Source organism: Microcaecilia unicolor, chromosome 5 (assembly GCF_901765095.1).
Source record: "Microcaecilia unicolor chromosome 5, aMicUni1.1, whole genome shotgun sequence".
Classification (NCBI taxonomy): domain Eukaryota; kingdom Metazoa; phylum Chordata; class Amphibia; order Gymnophiona; family Siphonopidae; genus Microcaecilia; species Microcaecilia unicolor.
In genome coordinates, this window is record NC_044035.1 from 293,850,463 (window position 1) to 293,876,478 (window position 26,016).

The 26,016-nt window shown below is 46.1% G+C and overlaps 1 protein-coding gene across 1 annotated transcript in view; it reads right to left on the reverse strand.

Moving 5' to 3' along the window:
• The window catches only part of LTN1 (listerin E3 ubiquitin protein ligase 1), a 154,171-nt gene that overhangs the window by 60,496 nt on the left and 67,659 nt on the right, over positions 1-26,016 (reverse strand). Inside the window, exons 17-21 of the mRNA XM_030204279.1 lie at positions 17,574-17,736; positions 17,368-17,472; positions 5,177-5,319; positions 3,313-3,448; positions 28-172 (exon numbers count right to left, since the gene is read on the reverse strand). Coding sequence (XP_030060139.1) covers positions 28-172; positions 3,313-3,448; positions 5,177-5,319; positions 17,368-17,472; positions 17,574-17,736 — 692 coding nt within the window. The remainder of the gene's footprint in view (positions 1-27; positions 173-3,312; positions 3,449-5,176; positions 5,320-17,367; positions 17,473-17,573; positions 17,737-26,016) is intronic.

Genomic DNA, 26,016 nt, shown 5'->3' on the forward strand with positions numbered 1-26,016 from the left:
TCTTAAAGTTTGTAATATAAATCTTACCTCTAGCCAAGCTAGTATGGAGCACATGATGAAATCCCATTCATTGTCTGCTAGTGGACATGATGAAAGGTTTATCAGCAGAGAAAGGTGGCGGATTATCTCAATATTTAAGGCAATAACCTGAAGGCTTGCATCTTTCAAATTGCTGCAAGAAAAGAAAAGTGGCAATATAAAGCAATCAAAATAGTTACAGTCCAAGGTATACTTTACTTCATTAAGGGATCCTTTGAAAAAGGTGCGCTAATGGGATTAGCACATGCTAAATGCCATGCAGCCCTATAAGAATATAATGAGCTGCATGGCATTTAGCATGTGCTAATCATTAGTGTGCCTTAGTAAAAACACCCCTAATTATAAACAGTTCAGTAATTTATTCGCTCATCTCACCTGGCTCTTGGTCAGGTCACCATAAACATGCAAAATTTACTTTTTATTTCCTTTTCCATAGTTCAGTTTCTCTTCACCCATCCCTTATTCTATTCAGCTTAGTGATACATACCTACAACTACACTACTAAAGTCTTCGTGGTTTCTAAACCATACTCATTTCTGTCCTCCTGGGAGCAGATTTTCTTCAGTCAATCATGAATTCACTTTTGGAGAAGGAGGGGGAAGATGCTGCAGAAACATTTTTTCAAATGTAGAATGTATCTCTTTGCAATTGCTTCCTATGCTATTCTGAGCACCAGACCTTTATTAAGTTCCCTAAACTGGCTGGTTACAGAAAGGGAACCTGAGGTAATGTGAAGGCCTAACATTGTATAAGATGAAACCCTGTGAAAATCAAGCATCTTAAAAGATATTATCCATTTCAGTTTGATATTATGCCATATCTTCAATGGGTTCAGAGCATACTACAAAGATTAACACTCCATAATATATCAATTATTCTACAACTGCTGAAAAACTGCAGAAGCCATGATCAAGTGAGAAGTCATGAAGAAATGTAAAACTGCATTTTTTAAAAAATACAAAAAATGTAAACTGAAATAGCATAACCAACTAGGTCACACAGAATCTAGAGTTTATTCAAAAACCTACTTAAAATTATACCAGTAGATACCCTACCAATCCTGGGTTCCTGACAGCAAACAGCCTTATCACCATCATAAAAGTCAGCCATCCTAAAATCCAAGAATATGATTCCAATCAGATTAGGAGATTAATGCTGATCCATTCTCAGTAATCATCATGGAAACTTACATTTTCTACTTTGAGGTGGTCAGTGACTCAGTATCCATCTGTCAGGCCTAGTTGCCATTTTGTAGGACAAAATACTTTTTATTTAACAAGGATAAATGTGACATTTTGAAAGCACATGTCCTTGAAAAAGGTTAGAGAAGCAAGCAGGAAAATGAATGGGAAGGCTGTAGAAGTGACAGAGGGATTACAAAGCGGTAGCACTTTGAGTAATTGTCTACAGACTATAAGAGGCAGCATTTGAAAACAGACAGTAACTGAAACAAGTCAGGAAAAGAGGAAGCAGGCGAGAGCTCAGAAGTAATTGCTCTGACTTCTGAATGAGAGACTCTGAAGGCCTTCCTAATAATAGATAATTTATTTATAGACCACTTTCCCTGAAGCCTCTAACATAGGCACCATCACTTGGTCAAAATGGACTTAAACACAAGTCCACTTAATTAAAAACCAAAAATATTAAAAGAAAAACCAACTAAATACAAGATAAAAAAGGTCAAGTCAGACTTTACGCTGTAGCTCTCTAGATATGTATCCCAAACACATACTATGAACCAAAGTAGAATTAAACTTATCAATTACTATGGACTGAATATCAGATATTTATGCACAGATATTATACACAGATAAATCTGATGCAGAAAACAAATGGAATCAGGGCCCGAATACCCAATGAAGAGTGACTTGGGCCAAAAAACAAAGACTGATTTTATACTGGCCTCTTGGATTTACATAATTTTGAGAATGAAAAAATACTAAAAACATAAAACTTCACAGTAAGATTTACTTTATTTGATTTGAAGCAGAGCAAATAGTAAGAAATCTACAAAGAAAGCAATCAGTCCAGAGATACACTGAGCTCCACTGGCCTGTCTTCCAACAGCAGTTGCTGTTCTCACAGTCAAGTCAGAACAGGTACCACCATAAACCTGGCTGTCACCCCTTCTGGTGGAAAAGTAGCCATTATGATTAGAGAGAAAAAAAAAGTAGGATAATCACGGGCACCCAGTTCAAAACCCACAGCAGCTCCTTGTAATCTTGGCCAAACCACTTAAACCTCCATTGCCAAACTTACCCTCTGTTTACTAAGCCGCGCACCAAACTCATCTCATTCACCTGTCCTAGATGGCCAGTGACCCTGCATTTACTTCATTTTACTAATTTTTCAGGTTTATCAAAATACTAGTAAAACATGCCCATTTCTGGAGCAAATGAAACGGGCGCTAGCAAGGTTTTCCTCCCGAACCCCCCCCTCTCTACCCACTCCTTAGGCGTTGTGAAGCCACTGACGTCATTGCTCCGCCCTCGCTCTGTGACGCTATTGCTCCGCCCTCGATGTCATCACTTTTGACACGAGGGCGGGGCCCAGAGACAGTGATTTCGGTGGCTTCACCACCACGAACCCTTCAAACCCGAAGGAAGTGACACTGACGTCAGTGTCCTCAGAACGTTGAGGGTGAGTTTTATTATATAGGATAGTGAACACTTATTTAACAGCTTGACCATATATTTGTGACTAAGACAAGTGTCCAATAATGGTGTCCATGTGCAAAACTGAGTTTTAATAAAGGCTATGGTCCTACTGATGGAGAAAAGGAATTCTGCGATTAGGACACAGTGCTGTTTTAAGTGTGGGAGTTGTTTTTGTGGACATAATTTTTTCATTATATTATGTGTTAAACAGAATTGTAATCTGCCTCATCTCTCTTTCTTAGATAGTAACCCATTTCACAGCATGACTATGACTATGAAACCCTCTCTGGCAAATTCAAACAAAGAATAAAACCTGGGTATATGAACTATGCAAAAAAAGTTGATGTGTTTACTTCCAGTGTGTTTCTTAGTCTTCTTGTGTTTGACACTGTGGTTCTCTCTGCTCTTGTCAATTTGATGGACTTTCTTTCCTAGCATATCTACCATTGGATGGATTTGGCTAAAATTTGTCAACTGGGTTGACATCTCAGCACAATAGACTCCTCAACCAAACTGAAGTCAAATCTGTCTACAAAGAGAAATATGATGAAAGGTGACTGAAAACCCACATACAAAGCAGGTAATTAATTCCAACTGTTGGAGAAACAATACTCACCAGCTAAAGAGGAAGAGGTCCTCATGATCAGCTTTCCAGGACATAATGATTTTAAGTATTCCTGGCAATATTTCTTCACAGTCTGTATATCCATTCCTCAGACAAGAGTTTACAGCAGCAAGATATCCAAATCCACCTACATTTTAACAACAACAAAAAAAATCCAAAGTTTTATATTATGGACACAAACATTTCTGAGGTATAGCTCTGAAATGAAACTGTTACATAAGTATTGCCATACTGAAACAGACCATCAAGCCCAGAATTCTGTTCCCAACAGTGGCCAATCCAGGTCACAAATACCTGGCAAGATCCCAAAAAAGTACAATACATTTTATGCTGCTTATCCCAGAAATAAAGCAGTGGATTTTCCCCGTCCATTTTAATAATGGCCTATGGACTTTTCCTTTAGGAAACTGTCCAAACCTTTTTTAAACCCTGCTAACTGCTTTTACCACATTCTCTGGTCTTTGCCTTTGATAATGCTGTTAGGCAGGCTTCTGTTAGTATTTTGTGTTGACAGGGACTTCGATAAGAATAATATTGAAAGCCCTGAATAGAAAAATGCTGCTGCTCAATGAAGTCTGTGGCTAAAGGTTGTGCAATTTACTTTTATGAAAGCAACTGTTTCCTTTAACTTCTCTCCAAATAGATAAATCCTCAGTACATGGAGCATCTCAAGGGATTATACACATCTCGATTTTATATTGTTGATTCTTGTTTTTATAGGATTACTGCCATTATACGTGACACAGGCTTTGGAAATTTATCATTCATAATGGGCACTGAGATCTGATGGGACAAAATTACATTAAGCCTGTTTATCTAAAACACATTATATGCAGTCAAAAAAGAAGCTGCTTTTTCCAATGTAGTACTCTTTTATGGATTAAGTTACCAGAGAAATTACATGTGATTACAGAGCTGTCCACCTTTATGAAGCAGTTGAAAACGTTTTTTTCTCTCAGGCATTTCTAATATACAGTGTTGATACAGGAATGTTAAGCTGTAGGATATGGAACAGACTGTTTGTTAATTATTGTTTTTAATTATGTATGTTTTATTGTAACCTGCCTATGTAATAGGTAGACTATAAATGAGAAAATAAATAAATAAGTCCTGTAACTCCTAGCCAAGACATTCTCCTTGCAAATACAGCTATTGCTGTTCCTCTCGATGCAGTGTCATAAGCATCACAGACTGATTTAGTAAGGTACTTAGCACATTCATCCAACTCTTGAATCTTATGGCTCCAATCGTTTTTACTCACTGAACTTTGCTCAAGGTGCACATTGAGAATCACTGAATACAGAACCAGTTACTGATTAATTTCTTAACATCTGGTATTTCAACACAAGAGTTTACACTCCTGAAGAAGGTACAAGTTGTGCTTAAACATAGCTGTGTCGGGCTTTCCCTTGTTTTCAGTAGCTGAGTATATTAAAGAATCATCCTGTTACTCCTTCTCTTCTTTTTTGCTGTAGAATGGAACATCCACAGACTCAGAAACAGCTTTGGAAGTACAGATAAAACGACTCCATCCAGTACAGCACCACGAGCCGACCAACTGCTAGTTTTTGTTTCCCTTTAAATTAGTTTACCTTTTACCTAACCTTCTTGCCTTGTCTCACCCTTATTTCCCCTACTAGGTCTGTACGCTGTATTGACTGAATGTTAAATCTTTCCTATCGCAATTTGTAATTCCTTTCAAATTTTTTGTATTGTGGATTTTTAGCCTGCAAATCATTTAGATCGTACAGACAGAAACACTTGTCTGGCTTTAGCAATCCTGTTTGTTCATGGAGAAAAAATACAGTACTATCAATATTATAAGCTTGTAGGTAGTCTATGCGCCGTGACTGACCATCAATATTCAGGACCTCCACTTTCGAGCAAGTCATAAGCCTAGCAGTGCACTGAATCACAATTTCTTCTTTTTCTTCATCAGCAAAGAAAGGAATGAGGCTCTGAATTGTGTGTAGACTACCATCTGTTAATGGAAAAAACCTGTGCACAGAAAGGAAACAAAATTGAGTCAAAAATCAGTCACCCTATCACGGTATCCTGAGATCATTTTAATTTACTAATGCTCTATTTAAAAACACACATCAGTAGATAAGGACCACGTGATTCAACCAGTATTCTCACGAGCACCTGCCATTCAATCTCTGGTTTCTTTCTCTCCTTCTCCCTTTTGCCATGCAGATCTGCATCATGAGAATTATTTTCCCTGCACAATCACAAAAGGTCTAATTTTGATGGAAATAGTAAGAATTACTTACTATTTCATACACACTTACTACTGATATTGAACGATACAGACTAAAATATATAACCACCTGCACCCACTGAGTTTGTTGTGTACATGGTGATTTGCCCTTGTCCAAAACTTTATGTTGGTCAGACAGCTGAAATGCCGACTAGGCAAACATAAGAACTGCCTTAAATTACACAGAATGGAAGAACCTTTGATCCAACGTTGTGTGGCCATGTCTCATAATTTTTCTCTTTGAAATTTTATACGATAGATCATATTCCAGATATGGAAGATAACCACAAAGCTGTGTTAATGCGAAAAGAAAAATATTGGATTTATACTTTGAAGACCAAGGAACCCCATGGTCTGAATTTAAATATGGAATGGCATCAGTTTTATTAAGCGTTGGTTTTGATGTATGTGGAAATTTTCTGAATAAGTCCTCTTATGGGTCAGGTCTGGGAAGATGACGGACACTTCCTGAAACGACACTGTAAATATTTAGGGTTGACAACGTCTCTCTGCTTTGTTTTTGAGAAGACTGAAGCTCTTTTGAAGTAAGGTTTTGCATTGTGAGATTATTATATGAAACGCTTTAATGGTAGAGCATTAATTTACTTTTATTTTTCAGAACAAATGCTCTTATAATTCCCAGATGCAGCAGTTGAGCAAAACATTGGCCACTGTCGATGGGACCATATTGTTGCTTTTTAAGTTGAATAGATATAAAGACAGCACTTAAGACTTCAGATAAGTTGATACTATTTTGCAAGACATTGATTTAAAACATACTGGACATATTTATGCTGATGAGATGAAACTGCCCATGAAATCTGCAGTTAGTTCTAAACAGCAAGAAGTTTGATTCTGAGGCTTTTTTCTCCCTTTTTTGAACATAAAGTCATTTTGATTGGTATGCAGCATGCCACACAGCATGCAAACATTTCTGGTCTCTAAATTAGATCTGGTTTCTATTTTACGCATTTATTATTCTCACCCATTCCTTACATCACAATTTTATTTAGTTATTCATTGAACAGTCCCATGGGACTGTTCACACAGCACATTTCATCATATTGGATTTGATGACTAGTTTCACATATTTTACATTGCCTTGTTCCTTAATAGTGATACTTCCTTTTTTCAAAAAAATCCATTTACCTATACATGAACTCGGGGTTATTTCATAAACATTTTTTAGCTCACCACATCAGGCTGTGTTTTTGCAATTATATTTTAGCTTTCAGGATGTTTTCCTTAAGTATAAATTTCACTACCCTTCTAGCTTTCAGCATGTTTCCCTAGGGAAACCTTTCAAAACCTAATACAATCAATGGTCCTAAGTCAAGCAGATTACTGTAACTGTATCTACACGGGATACAAAGAACAACTAACAAAAATCTCCTGACCGCCCAAAATACAGCAGCCAGGCTGATATTCAGCAAAACACGCTTCGAAAATGCCAAACCCCGACGAGAAAAACTGCACTGGCTCCCAATCAAAGAACAGATCATCTTCAAAATCTGCACTCTAGTCCACAAAATCATATATAGCATAGTCCCAGGATACATGACAGAACTCATATATCTACCAATAAGAAACAGAGTCAAGTGTAGAAGATCATACCTAAACCTACACTACCCAAATTGCAAAGGACTGAAATACAAAACAACCTATGCATCCAGCTTCTCCTACATAAGCGCACAACTATGGAATGGCCTCCCAAAAGCTGTGAAAACAATCCATGACCACCTGAACTTCAGCAAATCACTAAAAACCAACCTCTTCAAAAAAGGCCTACCCCAACGACCCTACGTAAACCTCCTCACCCAAAGCACAACATGACTAATGATCGTACTGGACAACACACAACCTTCATCCGTTCGGACCCCCACATATACCTCATTCGATCACTATACAACTTTGTATTTGTTAACAACTGATTGGGCAAATGCCTAACGGTACTATGTAAGCAACATTGAGAGCCTGCAAATAGATGGGAAAATGTGGGATACAAATGCAACAAATAAATAAATTACCCTTTTAGCTTTGGATGCGTGCAATTCTTGTGATGAAGGAATTCTGAGTTTTTGAGTGCCCTTTTTCTTAGTCTCTGCTTCTATAGTATTCTTATGGCATGCTTATATGGAGATATTGTTGATGTATTATTTTTTATATTTAAAAATTTCTCTTTGTATTAATGCACACCCTATATTTTTTTTAATATCGTTATTTTTAATACAGTTACATTTATGATGGTGTTGCCCTGTAATTTGTGCTAAGAATGTCATAAAGTAGCATTTGGATGAATTTCTTCTTAAAACGTCCAAATCGATATTTTTGAAATCTATTTTGCAGACGTTTATCTATGCAATTTGTCTGCAGTGAAAAACAACCTTGACCAGGACAAACTTTAAAGTTACAGGTCAGTATCCAACATCCCGTTTCTAGGGAAACTCTTAGAACAAACTGTCTGTGTTCAACTTAATGAATGGCTAGAAAAGAGTAACTGGCTAGATCCATGTCAATCTGGATTCCGACCCGGTTATGGAACAGAAACAGTCCTCGTATCCCTGCTAGATGATCTTCACAGAAACCGAGACAAGGGATTCGCCTCAATATTAGTACTGCTAGATTTCTCAACAGCTTTTGACACTGTGGATCATGATATCTTGCTAGCACAACTGACAGAAACAGGTATCAATACAAGTTACAAGTTAACATTGTGTTCATGTTGGACGATGTTATTTGTCAATAAAAATTATCAAAAAAAGAAACAGGTATCAATGGAACACTACTTGCCTGGTTCAGATCCTATCAGACAGGCAACAATCCATAATGTTTGGCAGCAACTCATCACCACCATGGACACTGACCTGCGGGGTACCACAAGGATCAATACTGTCACCTATTCTGTTCAATATCCACCTCAAGCCACTAGCTGAGCTGATTTAGTCAATGGACACTCAGTTCTACATCTATGCGGATGATGTGCAGCTACTCATACCCATTGAATCTGACTTACCTATAGCCTTGAATAAACTGATTACCTGTATAAGGTAAAATTATGTATCATACCTGATAATTTTCTTTCCATTAATCATAGCTGATCAATCCATAGACTGGTGGGTTGTGTCCATCTACCAGCAGGTGGAGATAGAGAGCAAACTTTTGCCTCTCTATATGTGGTCATGTGCTGCCGGAAACTCCTCAGTATGTCGATATCAAAGCTCCATCCGCAGGACTCAGCACTTAGAGAATTACACCCACGAAGGGACACTCTGCCCAGCTCACCACCGCCGAAACGGGGGAGGGGAATTAACCCAGCTCATCCCCACACAAGTGGGGGAGGGGAATCCGTCCAGCTCATCCCCGCGGAGCGGGGGAGGGACACCACCCCGCCGATGCGGGGGGATCTGGCTTATCCTGCAACCGCAACCGCGGGAGGAGCTGACTGACCCTAACACCGCCAAAGCGGGAGGGGTACAAAGCTGCCCTACAGCCGCACGAAGCGGGAGGGAGTGCCGGCAGAATTTTAAGTCTCAATCCAGCCCCGTAAAACGGAGGGGAGAGGAATGCAGCAGCTCACTGTAACACAAACTCGTCTCAACTCTTGAAGAATCCAATTGAAAAAACTTGAACACGAAGTCCTCCTGAAGTAACTGAAGACTAAACTTGAACCTGAAATGCAACCAGAATATAAACATTACAGATATCTGGGGGGGCTATGGATTGATCAGCTATGATTAATGGAAAGAAAATTATCAGGTATGATACATAATTTTACCTTCCATATCATCATGCTGATCAATCCATAGACTGGTGGGATGTACCGAAGCAGTACTCACCCAGGGCGGGACATTGAAATCCCTGACCGCAACACTGAAGCTCCAAACCGGGCCTCCGCCCGAGCAGCCACAGTCAAGCGGTAATGCTTGGAGAAGGTATGGGCCGATGCCCAAGTTGCCGCCTTGCAAATCTCTTCCAAGGAGACGGACCCGGCCTCTGCCATCGAGGCCGCCTGAGCTCTAGTGGAGTGAGCCTTCAGCTGGATAGGCGGCACCTTCCCCGCGGCCACATAAGCCGCTGCAATGGCTTCCTTGACCCATCTTGCCACTGTAGGCTTAGCAGCCTGCAGACCCTTACGAGGACCTGCAAACAGGACAAACAGATGATCCGATTTCCGGAAATCATTGGTCACTTCCAAGTATCTGATGATGACACGTCTCACATCCAGATATTTGAGAGCACAGTATTCCTCTGGGTAGTCCTCCCTACGAAAGGAAGGGAGACAGAGCTGCTGATTCACATGGAAGCGAGAAACAATCTTGGGCAGGAAGGAAGGCACTGTGCGAATAGTCACTCCTGCCTCAGTGAACTGCAGAAAAGGCTCTCTACATGAGAGCGCCTGGAGCTCGGAAACTCTTCTGGCTGAAGTGATAGCCACCAAAAAGACTGCTTTCAACGTCAGGTCTTTCAGAGATGCCCTCGACAGGGGTTCAAAAGGCGGCTTCTGCAAGGCTCTTAGCACCAGGTTGAGATTCCACGCAGGCACCACTGAGTGCAGAGGAGGGCGCAGGTGATTAACTCCCTTGAGAAAGCGCACCACATCTGGCTGCGAAGCCAGGGAAGCACCCTTCAGGCGGCCCCTGAAGCAAGCCAGAGCCGCTACCTGGACTTTAAGGGAACTGAGCGACAGGCCTTTCTCCAGACCTTCTTGCAGGAACGCCAACACTGAAGAAATTGGAGCAGTGAAGGGAGAAAGTGAGCCTGCTTCACACCACGCTGCAAAGATACGCCAAACCCTGGCGTAAGCAGTAGAAGTAGAGCGCTTCCTCGCTCTCAGCATAGTGGCGATGACCTTGTCTGAGAAGCCCTTCTTCCTCAGACGCTGCCGCTCAATAGCCAGGCCGTAAGACCAAAGGGGGAGGGATCCTCCATCACCACGGGACCCTGATGTAACAGGCCCTGCTCCACTGGCAGCCGCAGAGGATCGTCGACTGAGAGCCTGATCAAGTCCGCATACCAGGGACGTCTGGGCCAGTCCGGACCCACCAGGATTATCCGGCCCGGATGCTTTGCCACCCGGTCTAGCACCCTGCCCAACATGGGCCAGGGCGGAAACACATAGAGAAGCTCTTGTGTCGGCCACTGTTGGAGAAGAGCATCTACTCCCAGGGATCGAGGGTCCCGTCCTCTGCTGAAAAAGCGCGGCACTTGGCAGTTGGTCGATGACGCCATCAGATCTAGGCTCGGCTGGCCCCAGCGCTTCGTGATGTCCAAGAACGCCTGAGCAGATAGCTGCCACTCTCCGGGCTCCAAGGTATGGCGACTGAGAAAGTCCGCCTTGACATTCAAGACTCCGGCAATGTGGGCCGCTGACAGCTGTTCCAGGTTCGCTTCCGCCCACTGGCATAGATTCATGGCCTCCTTGGCTAGAGGGGCGCTCTTGGTACCTCCCTGGCGGTTGACATAGGCCACAGCCGTGGCATTGTCCGACAGGACCCGTACTGGCTTCAACGCCAGTACCGGGATGAACTCCAAAAGCGCCAACCGAATGGCTCTGAGTTCCAGGAGGTTGATAGACCACTTTGCCTCTGCAGGAGACCAGAGCCCCTGCGCTGTCCTTCCCAAGCAGTGGGCTCCCCAGCCCGACAAAGAGGCGTCCGTCGTGACGACAATCCACTCCGGGGTCACCAGAGGCATGCCTGCAGACAACCTGTCTGTCTGCATCCACCAGCTCAGCGCCTTGCGCACTGCTGGGACCAAGAGGAAGGCGCACAGCATAATCCTCCGACATCGGAGTCCAGCACTGCAGCAGAGAGTGTTGTAGTGGTCTCATATGAGCCCTGGCCCAGGGCACTACTTCCATCGTGGCCGTCATAGAGCCCAACAGCTGCACATAGTCCCAAGCCCGAAGAGGAGAGGCTACTAGGAACTGGTCCACCTGAGCCTGAAGCTTGACAATCCGATTGTCTGGCAGGAACACTCTGCCCACTTGGGTGTCGAATCGAACTCCCAGATACTCCAGGGACTGAGTTGGGCGCAGCTGGCTTTTCTCCCAATTGATGATCCACCCCAGGGAGCCCAAAAGAGCAACCACCCGGTTCACAGCTTTGCCACACTCTGCATAAGAGGGGGCTCGGATCAACCAGTCGTCCAGATAAGGATGGACTTGTACTCCTTCCTTCCTCAGGAAGGCCACGATGACCACCATAACTTTGGAGAAGGTCCGCGGAGCAGTAGCCAACCCGAACAGGAGGGCTCTGAACTGGAAGTGTCGGCCCAGTACTGCAAAACGCAGAAAGCGTTGATGAGGAGGCCAGATGGGAATATGCAAGTACGCTTCCTTGATGTCCAAGGATGCCAGGAACTCTCCTGCCTTCACTGCCGCTATAACAGAGCGGAGGGTCTCCATGTGAAAGTGCCGAACTTTCAAGGCCCGATTGACCCCTTTGAGGTCGAGGATAGGCCGTACAGAACCTCCTTTCTTTGGTACCACAAAGTAAATGGAGTAACGTCCCTTGCCAAGCTGATTTTCTGGCACCGGAACGACCGCACCCAGGCGGATCAGATTGTCCAAGGTTTGCTGCACTGCCACAGCTTTGACCGGACACTTGCAGGGAGAGAGTACAAACCCGTCTTTTAAGGGTCGGCAGAACTCTAGCTTGTAGCCGTCTCTGATGACTTCTAGCACCCACGCGTCTGAAGTTACTCTGGTCCACTCGCCCAGAAACGAGGACAGGCGTCCTCCAATCTGCACTGGGCCATGGACCAAGACCCCGTCATTGGGTACAAGACCCTGGGGGAGGACCGGAGGGCGCACCTCCGGGACGGCGGTCTCTGCGAAAGGAATGCTGCTTGGGGGAGAAGTTCCTTTTGAAGGAAGAGGGGGCAGAGGAGCCCGACTTGCCCGGGCGGTACCGACGGGCTTCCTGAAACCGTCCTCTGGAGATACCTGGGCGAGCACTGGCCCGAGCCCTGACCTCTGGTAACCTCTTGCCCTTAGACGTGCCGAGATCGGTCACTATTTTGTCCAGCTCGACCCCAAAGAGCAGCTTGCCTTTAAAAGGCAACTTAGCCAGGCGGGACTTAGAGGCGTGGTCCGCAGACCAATGTTTCAGCCAAAGCCAGCGCCGCGCAGAGACTGTCTGAGCCATGCCTTTAGCCGAGGCTCGCAAGACATCATACAGTAAGTCTGCCAAATAAGCCAAGCCCGATTCCAGGGCCGGCCAATCAGCCCTCAAGGAAGGATCCGAGGGGGAAGCCCGCTGCACAATCGTCAGGCACGCCCTGGCCACGTAGGAACCACAAACTGAGGCCTGCAAACTTAAGGCAGCCGCCTCGAAGGACGACCTTAAGGCCGCCTCCAATCTCCTGTCTTGGGCGTCCTTTAGGGCCGTGCCACCTTCCACCGGCAACGCCGTTTTCTTAGTCACCGCAGTGATTAAAGAATCCACGGTAGGCCAAAGAAAGGCCTCACGTTCACCTTCAGGCAAAGGATAGAGGCGGGACATAGCCCTAGCCACTTTGAGGCTCGCTTCCGGGACATCCCATTGAGCCGAAATTAAGGTGTGCATGGCATCTTGCACGTGGAAGGTTCTAGGCGGGCGCTTCGTCCCCAGCATAATGGCGGAGCCAACAGGGGCTGAGGGAGAGACGTCCTCCGGAGAGGAAATCTTTAAAATGCTCATGGCCTGCATTAACAGGTTGGGCAAATCCTCTGAGCGAAAGATCCGTGCTGCAGAGGGGTCATCCGCTCCATCCGAGCGGGAATCCGTCTCCTCCAAGGAATCCCCAAAGGACCGTTGGGAGAACTCAGATACGCTGCCCTCATCTACATCAGAGGAAACAGCGTCCTCTAAGGCCTGGGAATCCACCCGAGGGCGTTTACTTCCGGGGGCCTCAACCCCTTTATCGGATAAAGGAGAAGGGGCAGCGTTCTGCATAAGGAAGGCCTGATGCAGCAGCAAAATAAACTCGGGGGAGAAACCCCCCTGCACTTCAGCAGTCTGGGCCACAGCCCCAGACGCACCCTCAACCGGCGCTCGCAAGAGCGGGGGAGAAACATGCTGCGCATCCAAGATGGTGTCCGGCTTGACACTCCGCGAAGGAGCCGCGCGGGAAGAACGGCGCTTAACTTTAGCCGCTTTTTTGCCGTCGCCCAAATCAAGGGTGTCCATGGCATGAACGTCTCCCGGCTCAAGGGCGGCCCAAGAAGAAGCCGTCCGAGCAGAGTGGCCGGCCAAGATGGCGGAGGCGAGGAGCGGGGGATGGGCATTTATGGCGGGAAAAACCGCTGCACCGGAGGAAGACCCGGGACACTGACCGGCCTCCGAACTGACACCCAACAAGGGCGAAACAGACTTTAATACCCCCACATCCCTGCTAGGAGCGCACACGCGGTCCGGGGAGCGATTCTTCGCGCCCTCGCCCTCCGACGCCATAGGCCACGTGGAGATCAATCGGGGAACCCCCTGCCCGCTATAAAAAAGGTAAAAAATTACCTGCTTCACGCTCCGAGCTGTAACGACCTGGTGTCCCAGTGAGTAGCTGCAATAAACGTTCAACTAAACGTCGAAATAAACGCCTTTAAGGACGTCCAAAAACTTTTTTTTTTTTAACGGAGCCAGCGGGAGGGGGGAGAAAAGGAGGGACCTGGCGCCACCAGGTTTGCACTTGCTCAAAAAGAGCCCTCAACCCCAGGCACTCAACAAAACCTAAAAATTAGGCTTGGAGGCCTAGCCAGAGCTGCTGCTGTGTGTGACCACCACCTGCTGAGATAGAGAACATACTGGGGAGTTTCCGGCAGCACATGACCACATATAGAGAGGCAAAAGTTTGCTCTCTATCTCCACCTGCTGGTAGATGGACACAACCCACCAGTCTATGGATTGATCAGCATGATGATATGGAACATCAATTCAAGGATGGGCTAAACATAACAAACTTTGTATGAACCCAAGTAAAACTGCGCTTCTCTAGGTCCCTAACACAAGTGGATACATACCCGACATCAAAATCCCTTTTGGGAAGTATGAATTCCCCCTCAAATCACAAGTCAGGAACCTTGGAATAAAGTTAGACTTAACACATACTCTGATTCCCCAAATCCAAGTAACCTTCAAGAGCTGCTTCTACTATTTGCGACAGCTACGATGCCTCTCTCCTTACATTGAGAAGGTAAATCTTATCCCAGTTTTGCATGCCATGGTAACATCAAGACTGGATTACTGCAATGCACTATACAATGGTCTGACTACAAAGGGCCTGCACCAGCTCCAGTTGATCCAGAATGCAGCAGCTAGACTCATAGAAGGTTGCAAGCGACGTGACCACATCACACCATTTTTGCAAAAACTTCACTGGCTACCAGTACAATACAGGGCTAAATTTAAAACTATGTCTGATCTTCAAGGCCCTGAAAGGAAATGGCCCTGAGTATCTGAAGAATAGGATGATCCTCCACACACCGCCAAGGACACTAAGGTCTTCCCAAGGACTTTCACTAACCACACCCTCTCCAAAAGACATTACACGATGTGATACCCGCAAGCGAGTCTTCTCCGGAGCAGCCCCCACACTCTGGAATGCACTGACTGAAAGACTCCGCTTAACACAAGACTATCTCTACTTCAGGAAGCAGGTGAAAGCTTGGCTCTTCAACCAGGCCTTTAATGGAAGAAGTAACTAACTTTTTAGTCTCACTCACACACACAAGGAGTGACTCAGGCTGCACATACTGCATTGGGACATGTTTATCCACTCCTACTCTAGCTGAGATAATATTTAACCATCTCTCTGACCTCATGTGTAACTTTCATCAAATCAGTCACCTTACTTTTTAACTCTTCCTACTTTCTTACCCATCTATATGTTAAAACTTTGCCTTATCCTTCACTATCAATTATGTTCTATTACGTATTGTGTTGACATTGCAACACAATATGTAGAATGTTCCAAACACGTGGGACGTTTTACAGCCATAATGGAACAAAACAAAAATGTCTTGGCCTGAAATGAACATTTTAGTCTAGATCTGTTTTTAGAATGAATAAGGCACACAAAAGTGCCCTAAATGACCAGATGAGCACTGGAGGAAATCAGGGATGAGCCCCCCTTACTCCCCTCCCCCCCCCAGTGGTCACTGATCCCCTCCCCCATACAAAAATGTGAGTAAAAATATTATTTACTAGCCTCTACAACAGCTTCAGAGGTTATAGCCAGGTCTAGTACAGCAGCACGGAGGTCCCTGGAGTAGTGTAGTGGTCAGTGAAGTGCACTGTTGAGAGGAGGATCCAAGTCCATATACCACTCTACCTGTTACACTTGTGGTAGAAAGTGTGAGCCCTCCCACATTCCCCAAAAAACCTACTGTATGCACATATAAACGTGACCCCTTCATCCATAAGGGCTATTGTAGTGTTGTACAGTTTGGTACAGTACGTTTTTGGTTGGTTTTGGAGAGTGCAGCATACAGTATAAGGGTGTAATGGTGAGATGTGTATATAGGAGCTTTTATATAAAGTCCACTGCCGTGCCCTCTAGGGTGCCCCACTGCTTTCCTGGGATGCCTGTGTGGCCAGTCTACTAAGAATGCTGGCTTCTCCTACATCCCAATGGCTTGACTTTCTAGGTTTTTCACTTGGTCTTCTTTTTTCACTTGAAAATGGCCCAAAAAACGCATAGAACACGAAAACACCTTGCATGTGGCCATATTTCCTATTCAGATTTAAGACGCTTAACAAACGTTCAAAGTCCAACTTAGACGTAATATCGAAAATGCCCCTCTATATCTTTCTAATTGTAAGTAGTTTTGACTCCTGAGGCAGAAATTTCATGCTGAAACATGGCTCTGTGTCAAGTCCTGGTTTAACTTGATTTAATTTAATTCTGGCATTTATAATCCACTTAACCATCAAGTTCAAGGTGGAGAACAATCCTACATTATAAGCTGGTACTTTCTCTGTTCCTGGAGAGCTCACAATCTTGGTTTTTGTACCTGAGGCAAAGGAGGGTTAAGTGACTTGCTTAAGGTCACAAGGAGCTGCTGTGAGAAATGAACCCAGGATGCTAGATCAAAGCCCGTTGCACTAACCATTAGACCACTTCTCCAAATAAAGGTTGACTTTTGTGTTTAACTTGAGTCTCTTCTTGGATTTGTTTTTGAAGGCTGTTTGATATCCCTACTTTGGTGTTTTTGGACTTGTGTGTAGGGATGTCTCTCCCTTTCTCTTGCTTTAAAAAAATAATTTTACCATGTAAACTGGCTATCTGAAAATTCCTCTCCCTCCCTTGTAATCTGATTTTCTAGCATTCTTCCTATTTCTGCACTCCATGCTTTGTCCCATCTGATCTACTTATATATCAAAACATCCCAAAAGGAAGCTTTCCAAGGGTGGGGAAATTCACTATACTTTGAATGAAATAAATTAATAGACCGTTAGCTACTCATGTGAACTACTGCATTAACAGTGATGCTGATAAAATGCATTATTAGTAATTAAATCCCATTGTATAAAATGGAATCTGCAGTAAAAATGTTAGCAGTGTTAGTGTGTGCTAATGTATTAATAACTTTAGCTGTAAATATCTGCAACTCAGCTTTTGGTCTTTGGTAAAGTTATGTTTTAAAATATTTATGTATTAATTCAGATTTACATAAGTATTTGCCCAAATATTGATCATTTTAGAGACTCCGTTTAACAAAAAGCAGCACAATATTTTCATTACCCTAAAGAACAATTACAAGAGATTCTGCAGCTAGCATGTGCAGGTAGCGATGTTTGGTAACATACCCTTCTGTGTTCTGAAAGAGACGTTTTAATGCAAATGATTCACTGTTCCTTGTTTGACTCATTTTAGCAGCAGCTAAAGACCATAACATGCCACTCTCTCGTGACCTGAAGGAAGAATATAGTAGTGGTTAGAATGCTCAAATGGATATGTATTCAAGAATGCATGATCTAGACAGTAATTTATTTATATTGCAACTTCTATTCACCTGTAATACAACTCATCCAGAAAAGTAGCTACCTTCTCTCCGCACTTCCAGAGCCTTTCACGTGTAATGCCCATTGTTAGAAACAATTCACAGCATTTTCTACTAATGGCAGCAGAGTCTTCCAACTCTTCACACCACTGCATGGAATACAGCAGTTCTGCAACTAACCAGATATTGCGTTTTAGACAAGAGATTGTTTTTGCATTCTGAATTATACATTTTATTCAAATTTATAAGTATTTTGCTTTCTTGAACTACAATCATTGCTGTACAAAAGTAAATTATACATTAATGTACATAGAATGTATTTGCAAGGATGTGTACAGAGGGATGGAGCATGGGCAGAACTCCCACTTATGTTATGGTGTAAACCGCTTAGTAACCTATCCAGGCTCAATTCTGCGGTATATCAAATGTACGAAATAAATAAAATAATCTACAGAATACTGTACATTACATGCATACCTACCCTACTTAGGCATTTACATCAGTCTAAGGCTGGCTTAAGTGCTCAACCTTAAATGTTAGGTGCAATAAAACCCAGTCACACTAGTATTCTATAAAGAAAAGTAGGAACCTACATTACTTTATAGAACAAGCTCCTACTGCACATCCTCCAAATGCCTAATTCTAGGTGCCCTATTATAAAATTGCCCCCAATCTGTCTGGCAGAGTTGGCAAAAAGGTAAACAGAAAAAAAAATGTGTAATAGCTACAGCATATTTTAAGTACCTAAATTCATTTATGAAGCTTGCTTTCAAGTTTATATCTGTTTTTACATGTATGTTGCTGTCAGGAATGGTAGCGGTGTAAAAGGCAAATAGAGTGAATGTGGACATGTTTCTTAGAAGACTTCTTGATATGACTTTCAAAGTTCCTAGGTATTGGAAAGCAATACATTACATCCCCATGGAAAGGACCACTGAATAATTCTATAATGTATCAGTATTTTCAGTGTTTTTTTTTTTTAATTATTTTATTTATATGTTTTAACAAATTATTACAAGAACACTTGTAAATGAAAAAATGGAAGAAAATATACTTCCATATCATCAAGCTGATCAATCCATAGACTGGTGGGTTGTGTCCATCTACCAGCAGGTGGAGATAGAGAGCAAACTTTTGCCTCCCTATATGTGGTCATGTGCTGCCGGAAACTCCTCAGTATGTTCTCTATCTCAGCAGGTGGTGGTCACACACAGCAGCAGCTCTGGCTAGGCCTCCAAGCCTAATTTTTAGGTTTTGTTGAGTGCCTGGGGTTGAGGGCTCTTTTGAGCAAGTGCAAACCTGGTGGTGCCAGGTCCCTCCTTTTCTCCCCCCTCCCGCTGGCTCCGTTAAAAAAAAAAAAAAAAAAAAAAAATTTTGAACGGCCTTAAAGGCGTTTATTTCGACGTTTATTTAAGCGTCTATTGCAGCTACTCACTGAGACACCAGGTCGTTACAACTCGGAGCGGACAGCAGGTAATTTTACCTTTTTATAGCGGGCGGGGGTTCCCCGATTCTTCTCCTCGTGGCTCATGGCGTCGGAGGGCGAGGGCGCAAAGGGTCGCTCCCCGGGTCGCTCGAGCGCTTCTAGAGGGGATGCGGGGGTCTTCAAGCCGGATTCGCCCTTGGTGGGTGACAGTTTCGCGACCGATGCATGTCCCGGTCCTTCCTCCGGCGTGGCGGTTTTTCCCGCCATAAACGCCCATCCCCCGCTCCTCGCCTCCGCCATCTTGGCCGGCCACGCGGCTCGGACGGCTTCTTCTTGGGCCGCCCTTGAGGTTGGAGACATTAATGCCATGAACGCCCTTAATTTGGGCGACGGCACAGAAGCGGCTAAAGTTAAGAGCCGTTCTTCCCGCGCGGCTCCTTCGCGGAGTTTCGCGCCGGACGCCATTTTGGATGCGCAGCATGTCTCTCCCCCGCTATTGCGAGCGCCGGTTGAGAGCGCGCCTAGGGCTGTTGCCCAGGCTGCGGAGGTGCTCAGTCTGGGGGGTTTCTCCCCCGAGTTTGTTTTGCTGCTGCATCGGGCCTTCCTCATGCACAACGCTGCCCCCGCTCCCTCCTCTGGTAAAGAGGTTGAGGTTCCCAGAGGTAAACGCCCTCGGGTTGATTCCCAGGCCTTGGAGGAATTTGTCTCCTCCGATGTAGATGAGGGCAGCGTGTCTGAGGTCTCCCAACGGTCCTTTGCGGATTCCTTGGTGGAGACGGATCCCCGCTCGGATGGAGCGGATGACCCCTCTGCAGCGCGGCTTTTTCGCCCGGAGGATTTGCCCAACCTGTTGTTACAGGCCATGGACACTTTGAAGATATCCTCTCCGGAGGACGTCTCTCCCTCAGCCCCTGTTGGCTCTGCCATTATGCTGGGGACTAAGCGCCCGCCTAGAACCTTCCACGTGCATGATGCCATGCACACCTTAATTTCGGCTCAATGGGATGTCCCAGAAGCGAGCCTTAAAGTGGCTAGGGCTATGTCCCGCCTCTATCCTTTGGCTGTGAGTGAACGTGAGGCCTATCTGTGGCCTACCGTGGATTCTTTAATCACTGCGGTGACTAAGAAAACGGCATTGCCGGTGGAAGGTGGCACGGCCCTAAAGGACGCCCAAGACAGGAGATTGGAGGCGGCTTTAAGGTCGTCCTTTGAGGCGGCTGCTTTAAGTTTGCAGGCCTCAGTTTGCGGCTCCTATGTGGCCAGGGCGTGCCTGACTATGGTGCAGCGGGCTTCCCCCTCGGATCATTTCTTGAGGAATGATTGGCCAGCCCTGGAATCGGGCTTAGCCTATTTGGCAGACTTGCTGTATGATGTCTTGAGAGCCTCAGCTAAAGGCATGGCTCAGACTGTCTCTGCGCGGCGGTGGCTTTGGCTGAAACATTGGTCTGCTGACCACGCCTCAAAATCCCGCCTGGCTAGATTGCCTTTTAAAGGCAAGCTGCTCTTTGGGGTCGAGCTGGACAAAATCGTGACTGATCTCGGCACGTCTAAGGGCAAGAAGTTGCCGGAGGTCAGGGCTCGGGCGAGTGCTCGTCCCGGTACCTCCAGAGGACGGTTTCAGGAAGCCCGTCGGTACCGCCCGGGCAGGTCGGGTGCTTCTGCCCCCACTTCCTTTAAGAGGAATTTCTCCCCCAAGCAGCATTCCTTTCGCAGAGACCGCCGTCCCGGAGGTGCTCCCTCCGGTCCTCCCCCAGGGTCTCGTACCCAATGACGGGGTATTGGTCCACGCCCCAGTGCAGATTGGAGGACGGCTGTCCTCGTTTCTGGGCGAGTGGACCACAATAACTTCAGACGCTTGGGTGCTGGAAGTCATCAGAGACGGCTACAAGCTGGAGTTCTGCCGACCCTTAAGAGACGGGTTTGTACTCTCTCCCTGCAAGTCTCCGGTCAAAGCTGTGGCAGTGCAGCAGACTTTGGACAATCTGATCCGCCTGGGTGCGGTCGTTCCGGTGCCAGAAAGTCAGCTTGGCAAGGGGCGTTACTCCATTTACTTTGTGGTACCAAAGAAAGGAGGTTCGGTCCGGCCTATCCTCGACCTCAAAGGGGTCAATCGGGCCTTGAAAGTGCGGCACTTTCGCATGGAGACTCTCCGCTCTGTTATAGCGGCAGTGAAGGCAGGGGAGTACCTGGCATCCTTGGACATCAAGGAAGCGTACCTGCATATTCCCATCTGGCCTCCTCATCAACGCTTTCTGCGTTTTGCAGTCCTGGGCCGACACTTCCAGTTCAGAGCCCTCCCGTTCGGGTTGGCTACTGCTCCGCGGACCTTTTCCAAGGTAATGGTGGTCATAGCGGCCTTCCTGCGAAAGGAAGGAGTACAAGTCCATCCTTATCTGGACGACTGGTTGATCCGAGCCCCCTCTTATGCAGAGTGCGGCAAAGCTGTGGACCGGGTAGTTGCTCTTTTGAGCTCCCTGGGATGGATCATCAACTGGGAGAAGAGCCAGCTGCGCCCGACTCAGTCCCTGGAGTATCTGGGAGAGTGTTCCTGCCAGACAATCGGATTGTCAAGCTTCAGGCTCAGGTGGACCAGTTCCTAGTAGCCTCTCCTCTTCGGGCTTGGGACTATGTGCAGCTGTTGGGCTCTATGACGGCCACGATGGAAGTAGTGCCCTGGGCCAGGGCTCATATGAGACCACTACAACACTCTCTGCTGCAGCGCTGGACTCCGATGTCGGAGGATTATGCTGTGCGTCTTCCCTTGGATCCAGCAGTGCACAAGGCGCTGAGCTGGTGGATGCAGACAGACAAGTTGTCTGCGGGAATGCCTCTGGTGTCCCCAGAGTGGATTGTCGTCACGACGGACGCCTCGTTATCGGGCTGGGGAGCCCACTGCTTGGGAAGGACAGCGCAGGGGCTCTGGTCTCCTGCAGAGGCAAAGTGGTCTATCAACCTCCTGGAACTCAGAGCCATTCGGTTGGCGCTTTTGGAGTTCATCCCGGTACTGGTGTTCAAGCCTGTACGGGTCCTGTCGGACAATGCCACGGCTGTGGCCTATGTCAACCGCCAGGGAGGTACCAAGAGCGCCCCTCTAGCCAAGGAAGCTATGAGTCTATGCCAGTGGGCGGAAGCGAACCTGGAACAGCTGTCAGCGGCCCACATTGCCGGAGTCATGAATGTCAAGGCGGACTTTCTCAGTCGCCATACCTTGGAGCCCGGAGAGTGGCAGCTATCTGCTCAGGCGTTCTTGGACATCACGAAGCGCTGGGGCCAGCCGAGCCTAGATCTGATGGCGTCATCGGCCAATTGCCAAGTGCCGCGCTTCTTCAGCAGAGGACGGGACCCTCGATCCCTGGGAGTAGATGCTCTTCTCCAACAATGGCCGACACAAGAGCTTCTCTATGTGTTCCCGCCCTGGCCCATGTTGGGCAGGGTACTAGACCGGGTGGCAAAGCATCCCGGCAGGATAATCCTGGTGGGTCCGGATTGGCCCAGGCGTCCCTGGTATGCGGACTTGATCAGGCTCTCAGTCGACGATCCTCTGCGGTTGCCAGTGGAGCAGGGCCTGTTACATCAGGGTCCCGTGGTGATGGAGGATCCCTCCCCCTTTGGTCTTACGGCCTGGCTATTGAGCGGCAGCGTCTGAGGAAGAAGGGCTTCTCAGACAAGGTCATCGCCACTATGCTGAGAGCGAGGAAACGCTCTACTTCTACTGCTTACGCCAGGGTTTGGCGTATCTTTGCAGCGTGGTGTGAAGCAGGCTCTCTTTCTCCTTTCACTGCTCCAATTTCTTCAGTGTTGACGTTCCTGCAAGAAGGTCTGGACAAAGGCCTGTCGCTCAGTTCCCTTAAGGTCCAGGTAGCGGCTCTGGCTTGCTTCAGGGGCCGCCTGAAGGGTGCTTCCCTGGCTTCGCAGCCAGATGTGGTGCGCTTTCTCAAGGGGGTTAATCACCTGCGCCCTCCTCTGCACTCAGTGGTGCCTGCGTGGAATCTCAACCTGGTGCTAAGAGCATTGCAGAAGCCGCCGTTTGAACCCTTGTCAAGGGCATCTCTGAAAGACCTGACGTTGAAAGCAGTCTTTTTGGTGGCTATCACTTCAGCCAGAAGAGTTTCCGAGCTCCAGGCGCTCTCGTGTCGAGAGCCTTTTCTACAGTTCACTGAGGCAGGAGTGACTATTCGCACAGTGCCTTCCTTCCTGCCCAAGATTGTTTCTCGCTTCCATGTGAATCAGCAGCTATGTCTCCCTTCCTTTCGTAGGGAGGACTACCCAGAGGAGTACTCTGCTCTTAAATATCTGAATGTGAGACGAGTCATCATCAGATACTTGGAAGTGACCAATGATTTCCGGAAATCGGATCATCTGTTTGTCCTGTATACAGGTCCTCGTAGGGGTCTGCAGGCTGCTAAGCCTACAGTGGCAAGATGGGTCAAGGAAGCCATTGCAGCGGCTTATGTGGCCGCGGGGAAGGTGCCGCCTATCCAGCTGAAGGCTCACTCTACAAGAGCTCAGGCGGCCTCGATGGCAGAGGCCGGTTCCGTCTCCTTGGAAGAGATATGCAAGGCGGCAACTTGGGCTTCGGCTCATACATTCTCCAAGCATTACCGCTTGACTGTGGCTGCTCGGGCGGAGGCCCGGTTTGGAGCTTCAGTGTTGCGGTCAGGGATTTCTATGTCCCGCCCTGGGTGAGTACTGCTTCGGTACATCCCACCAGTCTATGGATTGATCAGCTTGATGATATGGAAGGTAAAATTATGTATAATCATACCTGATAATTTTCTTTCCATTAATCATAGCTGATCAATCCATAGCCCCTCCCAGATATCTGTATTGTTTTTATTCTGGTTGCATTTCAGGTTCAAGTTTAGTCTTCAGTTACTTCAGAAAGACTTCGTGTTCAAGTTTTTTCACTTGGATTCTTCAAGAGTTAAGACGAGTTTGTGTTACAGTGAGCTGCTGCATTCCTCTCCCCTCCGTTTTACGGGGCTGGATTGAGACTTAAAATTCTGCCGGCACTCCCTCCCGCTTCGTGCGGCTGTAGGGCAGTTTTGTACCCCTCCCGCTTCGGCGGTGTTAGGGTCAGTCAGCTCCTCCCGCGGTTGCGGTTGCAGGATAAGCCAGATCCCCCCGCATCGGCGGGTGTGGTGTCCCTCCCCCGCTCCGCGGGGATGAGCTGGACGGATTCCCCTCCCCCGTTTCGGCGGTGGTGAGCTGGGCAGAGTGTCCCTTCGTGGGTGTAATTCTCTAAGTGCTGAGTCCTGCGGATGGAGCTTTGATATCGACATACTGAGGAGTTTCCGGCAGCACATGACCACATATAGGGAGGCAAAAGTTTGCTCTCTATCTCCACCTGCTGGTAGATGGACACAACCCACCAGTCTATGGATTGATCAGCTATGATTAATGGAAAGAAAATTATCAGGTATGATTATACATAATTTTACCATCATTTTGATAGGAAAATCAAAGTATAAGGTAATTACTTTATCTCATCCATTTCAAGTCCACAATATGAGAGAAAAAACAAGGTACAATTCCAGGAAAAAATTTTTCTCATTAATACTTAAGATCAAAGAAGAAAAGGAAGAGAACATAATATGCCTGTTATAATCCTTTTTACGGAGTAGATGTAGACAGAGCCTGCAATTGCTGTAGAATTAACTGCAAACTTATAATCAAGAAAATTATTCAATTGACTTGCATCATAGAAAATATATTTGACTGAGCTAACTTTAATCACGCATTTACATGGAAAATTTAACCAGAATAATCCTCCTAACTGTAGGACCCTTGGGCGGAGCTTCAAAAACGCTTGACGTCTCCTTTGTGTTACTCTGGCAATATCCGGAAATATTCTAATTTTGTTATTCATAAAGAGTTCATCTCTATGACGGAAAAATTGTTTAAGAACCCAATCACGGTCGGGTTCTAACACAAAGGAGACAATCAATGTTGCTGGAATCGTTGTCATTTCTTCTTTTTGAAGTTCTTGCGTTAAGTTCAACATGTCAAATGAAGCATCAGGTCTTTGTTCTTGTTGGTCCACTACACCTTTTTGTTTCTCAATTTTATATGGAGGCAAATAATATATTTTTGAAATTGGAGGATATGCTTGTTCGGGGATCTTTAGAATTTCTGATAAGTATTTTTTAAACATTATTAGTGGAGCCATTAGTGTAGTTTTTGGGAAATTAATCAACCTAAGAGTTTTAGCTCTTAGTTGATTTTCCAAATTTTCAGTCTTTTGATGAAGAATAATGTTCTCTTTTATCAAGTTTGATTGTATTTGTTGAGAAGTTTTTAATGCTTCATTACATGAAATCAAAGATTTTTCAGTGTTACTCATTCTAGTTTCTAAAGCATCAATTTTTTCCAAAGGCAACTGAGTTACTTGTAGCACCTGAGATATCTTCTGTGTGAAAGAGTTCTCAAGTCCTACCAAGGCTTCCCAAATCGAGTCAAGAGTTATATTCCCAGGTTTAGAAGGCAAAAATGACTTACTGGGTATAGTAAGCTCAGTCAAGTCTCTCTTCGTTGTCTGCTCCTGATTCCCAGCCAGCAATTCACTGAGTCTTTTTCCTCCGACTTCCACAGCCGGTAGTTCTTGGTCTGTTACAGTTCCCTCTGCTGAATGCACTTCCAGGTCAGAGACGCCGAGTGCTTCCTGCCCCTGCTGCAGACCCCTTGCCGGCATCATCGGAGGACTCCGCTGTTCGGGGCTAAAAGTGATATCGGCCTCAAGCTGAGGGAGCAAGGAACCTCCCATTGCTCCCTCCTGCAGCGAGGAATCCTGCCCCGTTACACCCACAGGCTGCGCAAAAGGGTCCATCGGTCCCGAGACCACGGCAGCTGTGGAGGGAGTCACCCGCTGCCTGCCCCTCCGTTTCGGCATCGCAAGGTAAAAAATTACAAAGGATTTGAGGGGAAACGGGTGACGAGCCGTCTGGCTAGCGTTCCCTTCCGGACGCCATCTTGTTTTTTCCAGTATTTTCAGTGTTTAATCTTTCCATAGCAAGCTAGAAGTCTAACAAT